The following is a 17,995-nucleotide window of genomic DNA, read 5'->3' as shown; positions in this document are numbered from 1 at the left end:
TCGAATCTTTGCGGCGCCGCTACGTGTGCGCAATTTAGCGCTATTTGTTAATTTTTGTCACACGCTGATATCTTTTCCGCCTTTTTCTGCCGCAAACCTGATCCGTTTCACGTTTTTTTCTTATTTGTTTTCGAGCGTGTTCGACTATTTCGAGTCAGAGACTCTAGAGTCGAACGTTACACAACTAAGATTTAAAAAAATTACGTCATGCTTTTTTTTACACTGGCGTCGCAAAAACACATAATCGAACGCATTACTCTCAATGTTTAAAGACGTACTAATGATTCTGTCAACTTTGACTAAATAAAACAAAAACTTGTGCCATCGAGGTAACAATAAATACAAATTATAAAGCAATATAATAAGTTCAGTTAGATCATTTTTATGATTACAATTTTAACGATAATTTGGCAAAAATAAGATTATCATTTTTCTGGTTGTGAGAGTTTTGAACGGTTCTCGCCAGGTGGCGAGTACCCAAATTTTTTTTATTTTTAATATTTGGGCAGGGCTACAGTGTCATTTGCACTGGCCTGCTGTACACCTTCGCCTTGGAATGGAGAAAAAATAAGATAAATCGGCTGTCCCCGTGGTATCGCAGGTAACATCCAAAGTGGCGCCGGGACCTGCGTCACTTTTACTATAATTTCCACGAGTCGATTTCGCCGGGACGCGTAACGGTAAGTGACCGATGACCATCGGCAGCTATCAACCACTGCTGTCTCGGCACGGCTTGCTACACACCTGTCAGCTCTATCGGAATTTCTTGGTGCGACTACGACATTAATTATCATACTGCATCAATTGATTCCATTGGCTAGAAACACACATACACTCAGGCCATTTCCCGGCTCGAAACATGCACGCAAACGCCGGCGGCGGCAGTCAACTTCTGCCCGAGGTGTCTGAGTGTGACAAACGCGACATATTTTTCTTGTATTTGCAGCTATCACAGCACCATGTCTGCTTCAGCAATCTACATACTGGACCTGAAGGGCAAGGTATGACACGGCGATTTTCGTTAACGTGACCGGAGGCGGTGTTTTTCTTCGCAACCTGGCGTCAATACACGAAGCGATAAAGTATGGCAAAGATCGGTTTCTCTTTTTTTTTTTTCTTCTTGGTGGTGTGCAGTGTTCGCTTCGTAAGTGTTTTACGACGTTGGTGACCGCCGCGAAATAACTTTTGCACTCGCGGCCGACCTGTACCAATTGTATCGCTGGAACAGCCAAATTTGAGCAGAACCTTGACCTAGATGCAGATCAATTAACTGCCTCGAATGGCCGTCCAGCAACTCTGATTTGCCAATCGAGAAATTGCGCAAGCCCTCAAACATAGCCGATTGCCACCGCCTGAATGATGAAAGCATGGGGGTTGTAACCTTCGAGGAAGTCTGCTTTAAAACCTTATCATAATCCCCCCCTCCTCCCAACCAATGCAATGGTTTCTTTGCTGCCATATTTGGATGGTGCATAAATCATTGCACAGGTTTTCATGTGCTATTCGTTTTGAAGGAATGGCAAACCCATTTTGTATGGGTGGATGTATTCGCTAGCCAGTGTAGCTGTTTCTGCTGCATTTGAGCATGTGCAATACTCCAATCCAGCTTACGACAAACTGCAGCAAACGCTGTGATCAATCGGAGCCAACGTAACGCCGTGTGAGTGTCGGGCTATTTTCTGTACAGGCCCAGTGATGCACTTAGCCACGCTATACGGCGCTGCATTTGCCGAGATGGCCCGCGGCACCTGCCGACGTTTATTGTTAGGTGATGCTGCTGCAATGCATTTCACACCATCAAAACCGTTTTTCTCGAATGACTCCAAATGGCTGTTTGCTCTGTGCGTTCACTAGTTACGACGGCCGGTAAATGCCACCTGTAGAGATTTCTACCATTCGTTAGAATTGCCAGCACAACGACGAAGGGACGTCAACGGCCGATTTAAAGACAAGTGGTGCTGGAGAGTGGCAACCGACCGATGAATGTCACCCTAGCAGCGGTCGCCAAAAACTGTTTCACATGAAACTGAATTATTCCATTTTGGCATTGCCAAGGTCGGGGAGTGGAACTTTTCAGGGTCTGAATCCGCCTAAAATGTGGGAAGTTGCATCGGCTGTAACTAGGGTTCTTTGTTTATGGAAAAGACTAGGGGTGGGCGACTGGCAGTGTGAATTGAATGGCTAGCATCATCCTTAGCTTCAACATTGCAGAGAGGGCCCTTATGTCGGTTTCTCCAGCACTATGAGGACTATCAATGACGCGGTGCTATTCAATTCCAACCGCTATTGGCCCATCTCTAGAAAATACCTATAAAACCCCTTTGTTAACCCTTTGACGGTCGTCACCATACATGTACGGCTGCAATTACACATTTGAAAGTGCCCCCCCCCCCTTTCCCTTTTTCCTCCCCAGATTCAAAGAAAAATAAGCTCCAAAAACACTGAACCCTAGCTGCAGCAACAACTACTCTTCCATCATACAAAAGACACCATGTTCGCCGCAGACATGATGACAAAATTTTTTGCGGATGCTCCTCAAGCATGTTCGAAACATGTTTGTTTTATACATAGTATGCACGCTTCGAACATGCCTGCAGTCAGTTTCATGTACAACCCACGCGACAGCACCGCCACACGAGAAAGAAACGCGCCTTGGTCAGTGCCTGCAGACTGTCTTTTGCATGATATATCAGTGTCCGGCCGTCGTCTGCATAGGCGCAGCTGCCGCCAACATTTCACGTTGCAGTTCTTCGTTCCAGTTGAGGAGAGTGGGCATCTCGGTAAGGTCTGCCTGCTTTGCAGGTGCTAATATCGCGGAACTACCGGGGCGACATCGACATGTCGTCCATCGACAAGTTCATGACGTTGCTCATGGAGAAGGAGGAAGAAGGCTGCGTGACACCCATAATGCGTCACGCGGACATCGCCTTCATGTACATCAAGCACAACAACCTTTACCGTATCCTTTTGCAGTTCCTTAGCACCGGGGAAATCTGTCGGAGCACGAAGTGCCGGTCACCGCTGGGATGGGAACGGCAGGGTGTCTCTTTCAGATGATTGGCCTCCTGTATGTGTTTGTTGCCTTCCACTGTGCTCTGGTTGTGTATGCACGCTCGCGCTGGGGGTGGGACAGCTGAGGAACGTCTCCCTGCCGTCCTGATTCTGTCAGCGACTGTAGCCGAGCGCGAAACGACTCGCAGCCGGTAAAGTGTCCAGAGAAACTGTCGGAAACGGTGCCTCGTGTCAGAAATGCAGTGGCTGTTGCAGATGGGTTGAGGAAACAGTGCTTTCAACTCTTGCCGAGGAGCGCTCGGAACGTTGACCCATTTAGTTGCAACCCGGGCAGGTGCTACTTTTTCGCTGCAGGAATCGTGTAAGAGACAAAGAAAACATACAGCAGGCATGGGACTGCCCGACTGTTTACTCCCTCGTGACGTGCTGTTGCAGTATTCATTCTAAGCACTGAAACGAGGATTGAGAGGCTTAGCGTAGCTCTTGTCGGGTAGAGTAACCGAGCCCATTGGAATGCTGCAGTTGCAGACAGTTTTAATGGCCTTGTATCACTTATTATTCCACAACACAACTGACACCTGCGTTTCTTACATGCCTGAAAACAGTTTTAGAGCGGACATTTTGGTGCGCCCAAAAACTGTGGTTTAGCATACCACTCTGACGAACATGGAGCATAAATGCCCAGTGAGACCCGCATTTACGCCTGCATTGCTGTCATAAACTTCACATATTCACATCTATTGGGTTGAGCACTATAGTATATTTATTATGTTTTATGTTGAACCAATGTGGCCATTTCCCTCCTCTTGCTGTTAAGTGTTCTTTACCTCGGTGTCATATGCAGGGCTCGATTTTCCCGAAACAAAAAGATGTAACGCGTGGTGCCATAATATCCCCAGAGATGCCCCACCCCCGAAAGATAACCCAACTCTATTTTTGGCACGATTTCTTATTTTTCTACATACACCGAAAGGTAGCCCACTTCTAGTAATTGCAGCACCTTGGCCGTTGGTGACCTCAGCAGAAATGGCGTTAGTTAGCCACGACGGGGGACAAGCAAACATTGCTGACTGGGAGCAACAGCCGTCTCCATTGCCCCTCCTTGAGATTACAAGTTTTGCAGGTCATAAAGCCTAAACTTAGCATTTTTTCAACTTTTTTTTTTATTGCACATTGAAAGTCAGCCCACTCCTTTTTTCCACCCGATTTGCTTTCGATTTTAGGTGGGCTGTCTCTCGGGATGTTAAGGTAGCTTCTTAGCTGAAACAATCCAAGGGGGCTATGCAAGATGGCGGGACGAAGGGACCGGGACGTCGCACCAGGCGGCGACGTCCGGGTCCCTCCATCCCGTCTCGTCGTCTTGCATAGCCTCCAAGACGTCGCATAAATAGTTGCTGTATCCAACATTGTCCAACTGGAAGTGCTCCCATGTGCAGTGCCCTCCCCAGGTTTCCTATACCCTTCGTCAGTGGTGTCCACATCAAAGAAGAATGCCAACGTGGCCCTGATCTTTGCATTCCTACACAAGATAGTGACTGTAAGTAAGCCTCGCACCCGCTGAAGCGTACCCGGTGTCGGTATTGTACTCACCGCCGTGCTTCTTGTCACCAGGTGTTCAGCGAGTACTTTAAGGAACTCGAAGAAGAAAGCATCCGCGACAATTTCGTCATCATCTACGAGCTGCTAGACGAACTGATGGACTTTGGCTATCCCCAGACCACCGACAGCAAAATCCTCCAGGAGTGAGTGGTTCGGTTTAATTCTGTCCAAACTGTACAATGATTACTCAAAGGGGCCACTCAAATGCTTTTTGTAGGAAGCTTGTTTTGGATGGCATATCGTTTGTTGGGCTTTTAGTCAATAAAAATGAAGTCGTGGTAAACCCGCAGCAATAGGAACACATGGGCACTATTTTCGGAGGGGGTCCTTGGGGTCCCCACCACCTCTATAAAACTTGACCAATGATAATAGTTACAAGAAAGAAAATAGTTAATAACGTGGCGATTCGCAAGGTTACTATTATTGCTCTTTTTGGTACGTCGCACATTATATTTCGACAAAAACGTTGTCTTTGGGTGTAGGAGACTTAAAGGGCAACTCCGCCCAATTCCGAAAAATTTAGGCTTACATGTGATTCCATTTCACAAAGCAATACTAAACAGCTCTACGTCCTCGGATTCGCGAGATGTGGAATATTATTTGTGTAATCTTAATTTAAACATCAGCTGGTACCGAAACCGAAACTTCGGTTGCGTCAGGCAACATTGGCCTCGTGCCGTCAGAGTCATGGCCACGTCACGTCGAACCACGTGGTCTTGTGACGTTCGGGAAGGAGCGAGGGACAGGACACGCGACGCGGGCAGGTCGCTTCGCATGGGGTGGACGGTGATGGCTCGGGGGAGTGGGGGAAAAGGAGAAGACAAAAAAGGAGAGGGAGAGCGGAGAAACAGACCGATAAGCGCACAGGGCAGCGCAAACTAGCACATCTGCGTTACGGTGATCACGTGGACGCCGTTCAGCCAACACCGGGAGGAGAAACTCGTGTTGTCATCGTTCAATTTCTCTCTGAGAAGTAAAAACAAACAAAACGTGAGAATGACGTAGTCATGTCTCTGACGTAGTGGCTCAACGTTGGCCGCTCCAACTCCATCGCATTGACTGCGCTGACGATTGCGCCTCACGTCGCACGCTGGAGTTGGCAGATTTCGGCGACTTGGCTGATTTGAAAGTTTGCTGGCCAGTTTGTTAAATACAGAGACGGAATTAGATCGTAATATTTGACATCGGGTCTTCCTATATGATACTGAAGAGGGCTACATAGTTTTCTCAATATCGAAAATGAAGCAGAGTTGCCCTTTAATACAGCTGCTATTGTTTGAAAACGCCCTCCGACTTCACCCCCTGGTGTCTGCTCCAAGGCGCAGAAAGAGGGGGGTGTCATGATCTTTGATTAGATATTTAATAGGGAAATCGGCCGGCATTTAATAGGGAAATCAGCCGTCCCTGAGTGTAGTTTCGAGTTTTTTTGGGGGGGATTCCTAGAGCTTGTAGATTGAACTACCGCTATAAACAGATAATCTCGGACTTCACTCCAGTGTCCCTTTTAAGATGCATATGCTAGTGCAATGCTTCCCACACTACGATACTCAGCGACCCATCCAAAATAAATGACTTCGCAAGTGCCGTGGCCCAGGTACATAACGCAGGAGAGTCACAAGATGGAGATCCAGCCCAAGCTGCCGATGGCGGTGACCAACGCGGTGTCGTGGCGCTCGGAGGGCATCAAGTACCGGAAGAATGAGGTGTTCCTGGACGTCATCGAGTCGGTGAACCTGCTGGCCAATGCCAACGGCAACGTGCTGCGCAGCGAGATCGTGGGCTGCATCAAGATGCGCGTATACCTGTCGGGCATGCCGGAGCTGCGGCTGGGCCTCAACGACAAGGTGCTCTTCGAGAGCACCGGACGTGAGTCTCGTGCACGTTCGTGCACCGCTTCGCAAAAACTGAAGCGTTTGCTTTCTGAATCGGTGGTTTGGTAGTATCAAGGTTCCTTATATATCTACCGTATTTACTCACATAATGAACACACTTTTTTCCCGAAAAATTGACACATATTTGGAGGTTCATTATGTGGGGTAAAACTTCTGCATTTACAGACTTCGTGTAAATGTCTCATTAGGTGCCAATATGACACGGCAAGGTGCTGTGGCACGTCTCCACTCATGGAAGCACAGTTACGGCTGATCGGGGCACACCACAGTAACCATGCTTTGTAAGTTGCGAACCTTTTTGGGGCGCTTTCGGCGTGCTTGAAGGAAAAGCGCCCTACGAAGCTCACTTGGCACGAAGAGCAACGCGACCGTTCTTAGGCCTAACCACTTTCACGATTTCACTGTCCGAAAGCGGACCACAGACGGTGGTGTGTTCGTTGACATCAATGCATCCAATAGGCGAAGAATGTCCGTGGCTGGGTAATTCCTCGATCCAAGCTTCGCTTGGTTTCACGGTTGATCACTTCCGCAACTACGCACTTGCAGCCATTACGAGAGCGGCTTGACTTGGCTTAACTTGGCCTGACCGCTTGGCGGAAAAAGAAAATTGGCTCAGTGGCTCGTTAAATTAGACGCAATTCGAGACTGGCGGAGCTGAAAATCGGTGGTGCATTCATTACACGAGGGAAAAAAAAAAAAAAAGTCGAAGTAAATATGGTATATAATAATAAAATAAGGTTTATTAAAAATAAAAAGCAATATTGATGAGGCTCGCAAAAGCGCAGCTCTGTTTGCGGGTGGGACCTGGAGTCTGGTGGAGACATGAATAGTTATACGCTTGACAACAAAACAAAAAGAATATTCAACCTTGTAAAACAAAAATGGACCAGCGAGATGAAACACTTGCTGGTCTCGAAGCTTTGGCAGTTTCTTTGCTAAAAAATAGTTTCACCACAGTCAGCGGTGATCCAAGTAAAAGTAAAAGAAAGAAAAAATTGTGAAAGAATTTGATAACATTTTTTTAAAGCAGATGTAGCATCCCTTGCGTGGCATTTCAATTATTCCAAAATAATACGACCTTTCATTCTCGAGTGTAGCTGGAGTTTCCAATCGTCCCATTTTTTTCTATGGGTTCGCGGGGTCCTTTAGTTCTGGCTTTATGAAGGAGTCGACACATCCAGCAACTTTTCTCCACGTTGGTTTTTTCAAACCCACATCTATCCTTTGGGTCCTCTGAACGATCCGATCGGTTGGCTCCTAACGTTGGCAACACGCCTTTGGTGCTTCAGTTTGTCGCTAGGGAAAACTTCTATGTGGCGTGACAAAAAGATTCCAGACCGGACAAGCTAAGGACCCTAGTAATATAAATCACCCCCCCCCCCCCCCCCCCCCGCTTTAGTTTTCGGCCGCACATGTAATTTTTATGTGACATGCATACTAAAGAAAATTAGCTTATATTTTCTGTTTGTCGGTGCTGTGCATTCCACATTGCTTGACCTGATGCCAGTGACTCGTGGTGCTAAGTCGAGGTGTTGCGCAGTGTCAATAACACGACTAGATCTAATACTGTTGGGTGTTAAGTTGTGGTGTAGCATAACGTCACGTGACATGAAACTACAACTTGACACCGTGACCATGTTGTGTGGCATTGTGCCACACAGCATGACGTCACGACACGGTGACATTGCTGGACCCTGTCGTGACCTCATGGTGTCGTGGAACACTACCACGCGACGTGATGTCACATGCTCACGTCGCGCAGCATTGTACAATTAATCGGAGAGTGCTAGTAACAAAACATTGTTAAAGCCCACAACGTTTCTCGTAGAATGCAATTCTGCATGTGATGGTTTGGTCGGTAGATTGAAATACAACTGCCGATTGTTTCGTGCCACCAACCTTTATTCTTTTCCGTCTCTCTTAATTTAAAGGGGAGGGGCGTAAATGTTTCTAAGCAAGGTGGCGCAAGCTACCACCCGATACAAAAGGTTTATCCACTACCATCCTTCCGTTCACTTTGTCTGCACCCTCCTTTCCCCAAATCCAGGTGGGAAGAGCAAGTCCGTGGAGCTGGAGGACGTCAAGTTCCACCAGTGTGTGCGGTTGTCACGCTTCGAGAACGACCGCACCATCTCCTTCATTCCGCCCGACGGGGAGTTTGAGCTCATGTCCTACCGGCTCAACACTCACGTGAGTGCTGCCTCGACTCCCATGTCTGCTAGGACCGCTAAATAAGTCATACTTCCATGGGTACTCAAAGCAGGTTCCTAGGAACCTGTACCCTGAAAGGTTCTCCAGAGGACCCTCAAGGCATCCCCTCAATACCGTCAGGGGCTCCCCAGAGTACCCCTAGGGTTCCCCAGATTAGGTCAGGGGTTCCCCAGAATACTGCCGGGTGTTTCCTAGAATGCTGTCGGAAGTTCCTCAAGTATTCTTAGGGTTTCTCCACAATACAGGCGGGGTTCCCCGAGCTCGCAAATTTCACCGAACATCTCCGCCCTTATGCAAAGTTTTTCTACTGTTTAAGCACTATTTGAGAAGATCTGAGTCACCCGCTGATGCATGAGTATCAGCCAATTATTCCCTAGTCAGTGAATTACTGTTTAGTGAGCCTGTAGGCTTTTGCGCCACTTTATTTTACCAGTGCCGAGACCGGGAAAAGTTCTTCAGCCGCCATTCGAGAGATATGAGGGTTCCTCGAGATTCAAACGTTTGAGAACCCACGGCTGGGAGCATCGGCAATCCGTTCCCCGATCGTCTTTTGAATGCCACTGTTTTGTTGTTAAGTGCAGAGTCTGTGCAATATTGTTGGACGTCGTTCACGGCTCAGAACTAGCTCCCATTTGTTCTTTTCCAACAACGATGATTCTGATTGCTTGGAACGAACGTTGGAACATGCATCCTTGTGCATTCCGCGCAGAAAGTGAAGCCGAAGTTATGGGTGCCTGCGGACCTTGAGCAGCTGATCAAGGTCGTGGGTGCGCTATGTTCGCCTCTTCCGAAATTCCTCCCCAATAAAAAACAATCGTCTCCGTGCGTCGTTTTGAGCACACGCCACGAACAATGTCCGACAAAATGGCGTCCATTGGCAACAATTAAGGTTAAAAATGGACTTATGTCTTCAGAGGTGTCGTTACTCTGAAATGTGGACTATTTATAGTCGCCGACACAGTGAGAATGGATGGGATGAGCTTCAGTTGACCCACCTCCAACGCGAGCTTCCCACATCCGGCAACGCTCCAGCATTTTGAGCACGCGCGCGCAGCCGGAGCACGTCGATAGACACGTAGCGCATTCTGCCGTTCTCACAGTGTCAGTTATCATAGTGGCCCTAGTCTCACCAGCCCGGTGCACGTCGCCAACATCTGCCTCTGAAAACGTTGCAGGTCAAGCCGCTCATCTGGATAGAGTCGGTCATCGAGCGCCACGCCCACAGCAGAGTGGAGTACATGGTCAAGGTGAGGGGAGGGAGATGCACAACCACAGTCTCGAAGGGGTGCCCCAGCGAAGTTCCAACGGTCGCCGAGTTGCAATAATTTTTTTTTTTTTATGCGAAGCTTGGCATAGTTGCTTTGTGCGATTGTTTTTGCCTGTCTGTTCTCGCTAGGGCAACCTTCTGAACCGAGTTTCGAAGGAGCCTGCATGTGAAGGCTCGTGGCGTACAAAGCCAACCGGGTGGGTCCTTGGCTGCAACACCCGAGACGAATGCAACCCAAACGTGCGCGTGCACTCAGCTCATTTCATGTGCGTGGGCTCAAACTAATTTGCTCTCTTGTGGTGTAAAAGTTCCCAAAAAAGAGTGTTCTTTTCCGCCGTAAAAGTTGTGCCTGGAATGCGTCTCCAACCAATGTTTACCGCATAAAAAAAAAGCTGTTCCCTCGATTTCCGCTTGGTGACGTCATAGAAGTGTCACGCTGTCGCCGGTTGCCATCTTGTTGGTGTTGCAGCATCGGCGGAGAATGTGGCAGACACCCGTTCTGCTGCAGGTTGCTCTGCAGCTCGATGCTGCAGAGCTCGATGCTGCAGAGCTCGATGCTGCAGAGCTCGATGCTGCAGAGCTCGATGCTGCAGAGCTCGATGCTGCAGAGCTCGATGCTGCAGAGCTCGATGCTGCAGAGCTCGATGCTGCAGAGTTTGATGCACCAGATGCCGAAGTTTTGGAACGCTTCGTCGTCTTATTCAAAAGCTGCGAGCGATTTTCGGAAGTTTCCGGCGGATAAACGGAAACCGACAAAGCCCATGTATGCACGGAGACGAACGGCGTCGGAACGAGCCCCGTTTCCCCATCGACGTATTTTGGGCTCTCGTTTCTCTCTAAACGCCTTTCAGACACTCGCAGCTGACTATAATCGAGTGCAACAAGACCGGTTTCTAAGCCTCTTGCAACGGCTTACGACCGGCTGTGCGGCAATGCAGCATGTCGTAAGCCGTCCCAAGAGGCTTAAAAACCGGTCTCGTCTCATTCGGTCATAGTCGAGCGCAAGCGTGTGAACGGGCCTTAACATTTGCAACCACCACTCGGGCGCAGGCAAAGAGCCAGTTCAAGCGACGTTCGACAGCGAACAACGTGGAGATAGTCATTCCCGTACCGACAGACGCCGACACTCCCAAGTTCAAGACGACGGTCGGCAACGTCAAGTACGCTCCCGAGCAGAGTGCGGTGGTCTGGAGTATCAAGTCGTTTCCGGTGAGTCGCCAGTCGCCGCTCCGTGGTTCCTCGGTGGCCGCCCTAATTTACGACGTTGGAATGTGCAACTTTGTCATGGCACACCGCTGCGCTCGCTGGAAGAAGTGTGGAGTGGGATTGGTTGTCATCCTTTCCGTCAAATTTTTGGGTCTTTGAAAAACGGCCGCCGCAGGCATGTAGCCAGGATTTTGTTTCAAAAAAGAGGGGGGGGGGGGCCTTCCCCCCCCCCTGGATAGGTGCTTGGGCCGCCGACGGGTATAACGGGTACAATTACGACAATGTTGTAGTGACTATTTCTTATAGGTACTGCATAGGTTTGAACTTGCCGATACCGTGCAACACTTCAGTACGGTCATACGGAGATTGAAAGTGGTTCCAGAACTACTTGACAGGTGGCACCGGTGTGCGAATTTGTTCCCTCGTCGTACGCGTTTATGAGGGAACGTAATGCACTCGAGTACACTTGAATGCAAATGCGTGAATCATCCTTCACTTGGATGCACCCCCGCGAAAATGAATGCTAGGTCGAGCAATGCGCCCGTAGCTTTGACGGTGTTGTTTGCTGCACACGAAACGGACCATAGGTCCCAATGCTTGGCGCGTCAGCGCAGCCAGTTGAAGCTTTGACCACAGTAGTGATCTTAATTTTTTCTTTTGCTTTGGCACATTGCTTTGAAGGGTGAACAAACTAGGTGGCCTGTGACTTTCACATGACGTGGTTCTAGTGTTCAGAGGAAAACGGGGAGACGCACGCTTCGCATCTCCCACTTCCTCTCGAGCATCGGGAGCGCGAGCTAGCTCATAGCAGGGTAGGAACTGCGTACTAGTGCCATCGGGTCTTCGTTGCATTTGAGGGAACGTCTAAGCCGGGGGGATCTCTTCGGAAGGTGCGGTCGGCCCGACGTTTGGTTTGTTTGCGTGTTGCGCAGGGTGGCAAGGAGTACCTCATGAGGGCGCACTTTGGCCTTCCCAGCGTGGAGAGCGAAGAGACGGAGGGCCGGGCACCCATCCAAGTCAAGTTCGAGATCCCCTACTTCACCACTTCGGGCATTCAGGCAAGTCTGCCGACGTCGCGTGTGCCTTTCCTGGAGAGGGAGAGGGACTATAGTTGCTGACGGACTAAGAATGGCAGGGCATGTCGTTCTTGCTCTGTTAGGGACTATAACAACAGTCATAGTTTCATGATAAACTAAGAAGTAGTCGGTAAAGGAACCGGTCTACCTGCCTCAACAAGTTAGCCCTTGCCTACTCCAACAAGGTGTAAAGTTGGGTGAGTTGGTTTTTGATCATAGTATTGAGTAGGTTAAAACAATGCAAAAAGACGAAGGACCAGTAAAAGGAAACACACAAACACAGCGCTGTGTCTTTTCCTTTACTGGTCCTTCGTCTTTTTTCGCTGTTTAACCCATTCAATATGACTTGCCTACTCATTTTTTTTTTTTCAAGGAATGTACAGAAAAACTTAATTTTAAATAGGCAATTTGCATCAAAAAGGACAGGCATTTCCTTGACTTTCAGGTGTGGTACCTTCTTCCTAATCAGAACTTCTGATCTTCTGGTCTTCATCAATATAGTTGACAGTGTGATAACACTGAAAACATCAAGAAAGGTGGAGTGCCACCTTAATTGAAGTGATGAAAACGATTTGCATCCGATCACTGTCCATCAAACTATCCGATTCCAACTAATTGAAAAGGCTGCATGATTTGTCATTACATATGCTTGAGCGTTCACTTCTAAAAAAAAAAGTTTCTGGATCTTTTCGTCGGCTAAAGGGGACATCTGCGCTGAAACCATGTTGTTTTGGCGCAAACACTTACCCAGTGTGTACCTTTTTCTTTGGCTCAATGGAGTGCCTTCTTTCCGTCAAACAGCAACATGAACGAGCTAACAACCTAAAGTAAGTGGAACAACAAGAGTGGTGCTGCCATCTGCCGGAGGGCGCGCTAAACAAGCGCCAAAACTGAAACACAAATCACGCTCGTGGTCGGGCTTTATGGTTTGTAAAGGGTGGCAGAGTGACACTCGGCATTAGTAGGCAAGGGGTTAATGTCTAAGTAAAACGAATTGCCCGTAGGTAGGACCCGACACAGCAACGCACCCTGCACCCGAGATGCAATTCACAACGCAGCCGTCTTTCTTTTTCTCCTTCAGGTGCGATACCTCAAGATCATAGAGAAGAGCGGGTACCAAGCACTCCCCTGGGTCCGCTACATCACGCAAAACGGAGACTATCAACTGCGCACCAACTAACTGTAAAACGCCGTATACGACGGAATGCAACGCGGTGATCGAGCGTCGGCGGGACGGATCGAGAGGCCGCGGCACCACTGTATAACTGTTTTCCCTCCCCTCCCAAAGCGCTCCTGTCCAATAAACTTGCAAGATGATAGAGTGATGCCGCCTGCCCGGAGGAGGGACTGTCTTTTTGGCTCGTTTGTGGCGCCCGCCGAAATCCACCAAATGAGCTAAGCTTCCGGAGGTCACATTTTCGAATTGTAACTATCGTCGATCGCATCCGCTCTGAACTTAGCATCAAAATGGCGGCACCCACGAGACGTTCGGGGAGTGTTGATACTCCCAGAGCTCGTATAGTGGCTCTCGATCGCCGACTGCTATGTTTACCAAGTCCTCATTTGTGCTCGCTCGATTTCTGTTAAACGACTTCACGCTCGCGTCGTCGTGCCGCTGGGTGTCGCGATCCTGGCGGCGGCCCATATGGTGTTGGAGGTGAGTGCGGCAGAGGCCTGCTTTGCTGTACGTCCTTTCCAGCTTGACAGTCTATGAAAACTTCGGCGGCCACGAGTTAGAATGCTGCGGCAACAGCAACGCCTGCGTGTGCTCGTGTGTACTTTTTTCCGGAACTTTTCCGGCCAACGTGAGAGTCGCAGCATCCGATGGCATGCCGCGCCAGCTCCAGCGACGTAATTTGTTGCCACTTCGAGACAGCTTTCGATGCATGGGCGGTGTTGAACACTAAAAGCACCAGTTGACGCGTTCGAAGCGTCGTACCTCGTAACATGGAAATCCACTGAAGCAGTCATCTTTATTGCATGAGGCTGTTTGGCACGGTGAGATGATCTCTGTGGGTGTCGATTCGGCTTTACCGCTCCGCGTGCTCCTGCCGTCGCTGGAATCCAAGAAAAACAAAAAGACAAATGTCATTCTAGTTCGCTTGTGATTGTCCCTTGTGTCGCGCAAAAAACTTCTAGACTGCATCATGAACCAACTAGGCCAATACAAGTTTTAATTGACTACATTCCTTAAAAGGCACTTGAAAAGAAAAAAAAAAGCTTTTTTTGTTTAAACCTGTCAAAAAATAAGTTTTAAGCGAAAAAAAAAAACAAAATTTTAGCAATTATACAGCAAGAGATTTATTAGAAATTCTATGCGCAAAGTCCGTGACGTCACGGAATGGTCATTCACTCTTTCCACCTCAACATGAAGGCAAAGCCGATCTACCTCTCCTCCATGCACCCGAAATGTCGAGACAGAGAACAAGTGGGAAGAAGGTGACACTAACTAAATCTCGTCTCGCGCCGTCACTATTGCTCCTAAAATTTTTCTTTTTCGCGTAAAATTAATTTTTTGACGCATCCCCCATTAAGACTTTAAATTTTTTTTTTTTTTTTTTAAGCAATGGTTTTTACTTTGTTAAGCCACTTCTGAAAATGCGCTTTTCTTTTCTGGGTAAATGAGGGTCGGCAAATGTCTCGTATGCCCCACTTATAGCTTTGTTATGACCAGATGACGTTTTCGTCGTCTTTTCGAGGTCTTTCAGAGTAAACAATCCAGATGTGCACATAAGTAATCATTTCAATCGAATTAAATGAGGGAACAGCCAAAAGACACTGTGATGGGGGTGGTTTCGATACGCCTGTGTACATCTCAATAGTTTTGTGAACGAGGTTTCACAACCAAAGAATAGAACCAAATTAGACGGGCGCGTTCACACTGGGTTAAAAGAAAAATGGCTGACAGCATTGAGCATGCAGCATGGTATGTACTGAAATGGTAGTGCCTTCTATGAAGGTAGGTATTCTGCCATTTGGAGAATGCCTATGCATGCATGGTGAGCCAATATAACTTCTGTAAACAGTTTGTCGTCCATAAACCACTCGTGCAACGTCGTACACCACTTTTTTTTTTTTCCGGATAATTTGCATATGTTAATAATACACTCTTTTGTGTTTTGAGGGGAAGGGGGAGGGGGGTAAGCCCCAAATCCCTCGCTAGGGCACTGTCATAATGCCTATCTTTTCCAAAACAAAAAGACTTGCTTGAAAGAAGAAACAAAAAGCACTATCAAAATTGCAGCTACCTTCGTAGTGAGCCATTTTCACACAAGGGTAGCTGACAGGATGATCACGAGAGGGAGGAGTTCCAGTTGCCTTGCCTCCAGCACGTGCCTCCTAGCTTCGACAACTTCTCGTGAGCCTCGAGTATGCACGCACAGCTCAAGTACGACCACAGCCTTGGTGCCGGAGCAGCTGTTGCTGGGAACGCCCTGCATGTGCCCTGCCTTGGTGGAGCCCATAATCGTGGCCATCTGGTTGCGTTTCATTGCAAGGTGTTTCATTTCTTAGTCAACCGCTGCGCTTTTCCCAGCGCTGAGCGTGTCGTTTCTCGTTCCCCTCCCTCTCTTATGGCCGCTATCATTCTCTCGCTAAACACGCAGCCTTTGTCATGTGCAGCACTCGCACGATAACTTTCATCGCAAAAGCGACCATCTAGGGAAAAAAGCAACGCGTTTTGAGCAGTCGATGGCTGATCAGACTTTTTACGATGCAATCTAGTCGCGGAGCGACTGAGCCAATCGGCGGCATTTGGGGCGAGAGCTCTTGAGAAGCAACTCGCTGATTGCAAGTGCCAGTGTGACCATCGGAATTTTTTGCGATGCGATCTAGTTGCATCGTGCGAGTGCTCCACATCACCGGTGTGAATGCACCTTTATACACCACCGAATCAGTTGAAACGCCCAAGGAGGACGGCCGGTTTGTCATTACTATCGAGATTGGGTGATTGCCCTTTCCCTCTTTTACCCCGATTCCATTGAAATGTCCGGATGTATGTAGATGGCACTGCAGTCGATAAAGTGGCGCCACCCAGAACCTTTGGTGGAATGGTCAAGAAGCGCGAGCTGGAGGTTGGCAATCCGAAAGCGACACGCTGTCGTTCTCATCCTGTCAGCGACTCTAGTCTGTTATAGGTTTAGAGTAGCAGGAGAGGACCCTTTAACGAAGCTCCCTGCTCGCCATGAATGGATGGATGTTAATGGCTATAATCTTTGTAACGGACGGTAGCTTGCACCACCTAACGTAAGTCTAAAAAGAAACGTGATTCCTCCCGCCCTTCTAAGCCAATTTTCTACCCCTATCACCAGGCAGTATGGGATATCACTAGGATGACCTTTGGCGGATCAGGCAAAAAAAGAAAAAACAAAAAAAACATCACCACCAGCCTTTTCCCCACGGCATGGGAGTCGCCAATTTTCTTCTAGTCAAAACTTGGCGGCGTTGCCCCAGCACAGGGGTTAACGCCTCTGTCCCGCCCATCCCCAGCTGTTTCAGTTAGTTGCGCATCATTCGATTTTCCTTAGATAATTTCCACCAATCTTCTAATTGCCCCTTTGCGACTGTAATCCTTTTCTCTTCCATCCTTCCATCGTCGCCAAATTTGTTACCCCTCAGGGAAGGCAGGGCGAAGCCCTATGCACTTTAAAACCAAGTGCTCTAGTGTTTCGCTCTCGTTATGGCATGGCAGCACATAATATGTCTGTCTCCTGAAATTTAGTCATACATGTCCTCCTCCTCAAAAATCCCGTTCTCGCCTCAACTTCCCAGTGAATTGAATGTGTGTGTGTAGGAGTTGTAAAAGAAGGGAGGGGGGAGGAGAGGGCCAATTGTCCAGTGAATTGAAAATGAGATAACTTCCCAGTGTACAATCGGTGAATGATTGGCCGTTTCCTCCTCTCCCGCGTTGGCTCTGCTATAATGAAAAGAGTGGAAGGCTTTGTGGGAGAACCTTGTCCTGATCGTAATCATAATCTTTATTGGCTTAGGAGAGCCGTGGCACCGGCGACTGTCCGTACCATGGAAGCTTGTGGTGCCACGTCTAGTGATGATGATTATGAGATGATATATACAAGTGGAGTACGACGCAGTCTTCTCAACATCGCAAGCACCTTTGCTCGAAGGTTCGGGGCGGGGTTTGCAAAGACACTTCTACCAGTTGTGAGAAATGTCTTGGGAAAGGGTGGTGTCCGAAGGCTTCACCGTATTTATATTCTTAACGTATAGCAGTAAGGTGTTACCGTGTTAGCAGAAGAATTGCCGTTGAGCGTAGTAGCAGTATTCGTCCGAAGGCCGTTGACGAGGTTCGCCAGACTCCTCGGATCAGCGGCGCCGCGCTCGCATAGTTGAACGCAGACGGCCAACGCTTCGGGACTCAGTCCGGTGTTCAGAAGTTGGGACATTTCTTGCAGAACTGCGATTAGAAGTGCCAAGCGTTGCAGCGTCACAACATGCGCGACATTTTGTCTGAATCGAGATCGTCTGCTTCGGGGTTCCCGTTGAGCAGACGCTGTTATGGCGCAGGAACGGCGGAAGAGAGGTTACCTTCAAACACTTCTTTGGCTAGGAGCTCCCTATCTTCACCAGCGTTCGCCATATGGAAAGGTGGAGCAGTTTGGACCATGGTTCGGGGTTCCGGCATTTATAACGATGTTTCTGACAGAAGAGGCGCAATGGCGCGAGCTCGCGCCGTTATTTATTTATTTTTTGTTTGTTTGCATTTGTTTGAGGTA

At 48.5% G+C, this 17,995-nt stretch overlaps 2 protein-coding genes across 2 annotated transcripts; one reads left to right on the top strand and one right to left on the bottom strand.

Annotated features, from left to right (window-relative positions):
* Positions 1-435: 435 nt before the first annotated feature.
* LOC115321432 (AP-1 complex subunit mu-1) lies at positions 436-13,588 on the top strand. Its single transcript, XM_029981642.4, has 11 exons — positions 436-680; positions 947-1,001; positions 2,803-2,959; positions 4,482-4,549; positions 4,624-4,754; positions 6,206-6,477; positions 8,551-8,693; positions 9,890-9,961; positions 11,032-11,190; positions 12,120-12,245; positions 13,345-13,588. Exons 2-11 carry the CDS (start codon positions 960-962, stop codon positions 13,441-13,443), a joined length of 1,269 nt encoding a protein of 422 aa, XP_029837502.1. The 5' UTR covers positions 436-680; positions 947-959; the 3' UTR covers positions 13,444-13,588.
* Positions 13,589-14,206: 618 nt separating this feature from the next.
* On the bottom strand, positions 14,207-17,973 carry LOC121835358 (mitotic-spindle organizing protein 1-like). The gene is made up of 3 exons (XM_042289495.1): positions 17,808-17,973; positions 17,504-17,676; positions 14,207-14,320 (listed from the first exon to the last, which is right to left on the bottom strand). Exons 1-3 carry the CDS (start codon positions 17,902-17,904, stop codon positions 14,294-14,296), a joined length of 297 nt encoding a protein of 98 aa, XP_042145429.1. The 5' UTR covers positions 17,905-17,973; the 3' UTR covers positions 14,207-14,293.
* Between the last annotated feature and the right edge of the window lie 22 nt (positions 17,974-17,995).

The sequence above is a fragment of the Ixodes scapularis genome, unplaced genomic scaffold (assembly GCF_016920785.2).
Source record: "Ixodes scapularis isolate PalLabHiFi unplaced genomic scaffold, ASM1692078v2 PGA_scaffold12__126_contigs__length_90152505, whole genome shotgun sequence".
Classification (NCBI taxonomy): Eukaryota; Metazoa; Arthropoda; class Arachnida; order Ixodida; family Ixodidae; genus Ixodes; species Ixodes scapularis.
The sequence above is the reverse complement of the archived record's forward strand: the minus strand, read 5'-3'. Positions and strand labels throughout refer to the sequence as shown.

What these genes read in the sequence shown, in the direction of transcription:
- LOC115321432 (XM_029981642.4), top strand. Translation starts at nt 960, where the DNA reads ATGTCTGCTTCAGCAATCTACATACTGGACCTGAAGGGCAAG. An exon ending in TACTGGACCTGAAGGGCAAG is followed by an intron (nt 1,002 to 2,802) that starts GTATGACACGGC and finishes CCTGCTTTGCAG; the next exon opens with GTGCTAATATCGCGGAACTA. An exon ending in CAAGCACAACAACCTTTACC is followed by an intron (nt 2,960 to 4,481) that starts GTATCCTTTTGC and finishes ACCCTTCGTCAG; the next exon opens with TGGTGTCCACATCAAAGAAG.
- LOC121835358 (XM_042289495.1), bottom strand. Translation starts at nt 17,904, where the DNA reads ATGCCGGAACCCCGAACCATGGTCCAAACTGCTCCACCTTTCCATATG. An exon ending in AGCCAAAGAAGTGTTTGAAG is followed by an intron (nt 17,677 to 17,807) that starts GTAACCTCTCTT and finishes TTCTAATCGCAG; the next exon opens with TTCTGCAAGAAATGTCCCAA. An exon ending in GCAATTCTTCTGCTAACACG is followed by an intron (nt 14,321 to 17,503) that starts GTAACACCTTAC and finishes CTTGGATTCCAG; the next exon opens with CGACGGCAGGAGCACGCGGA.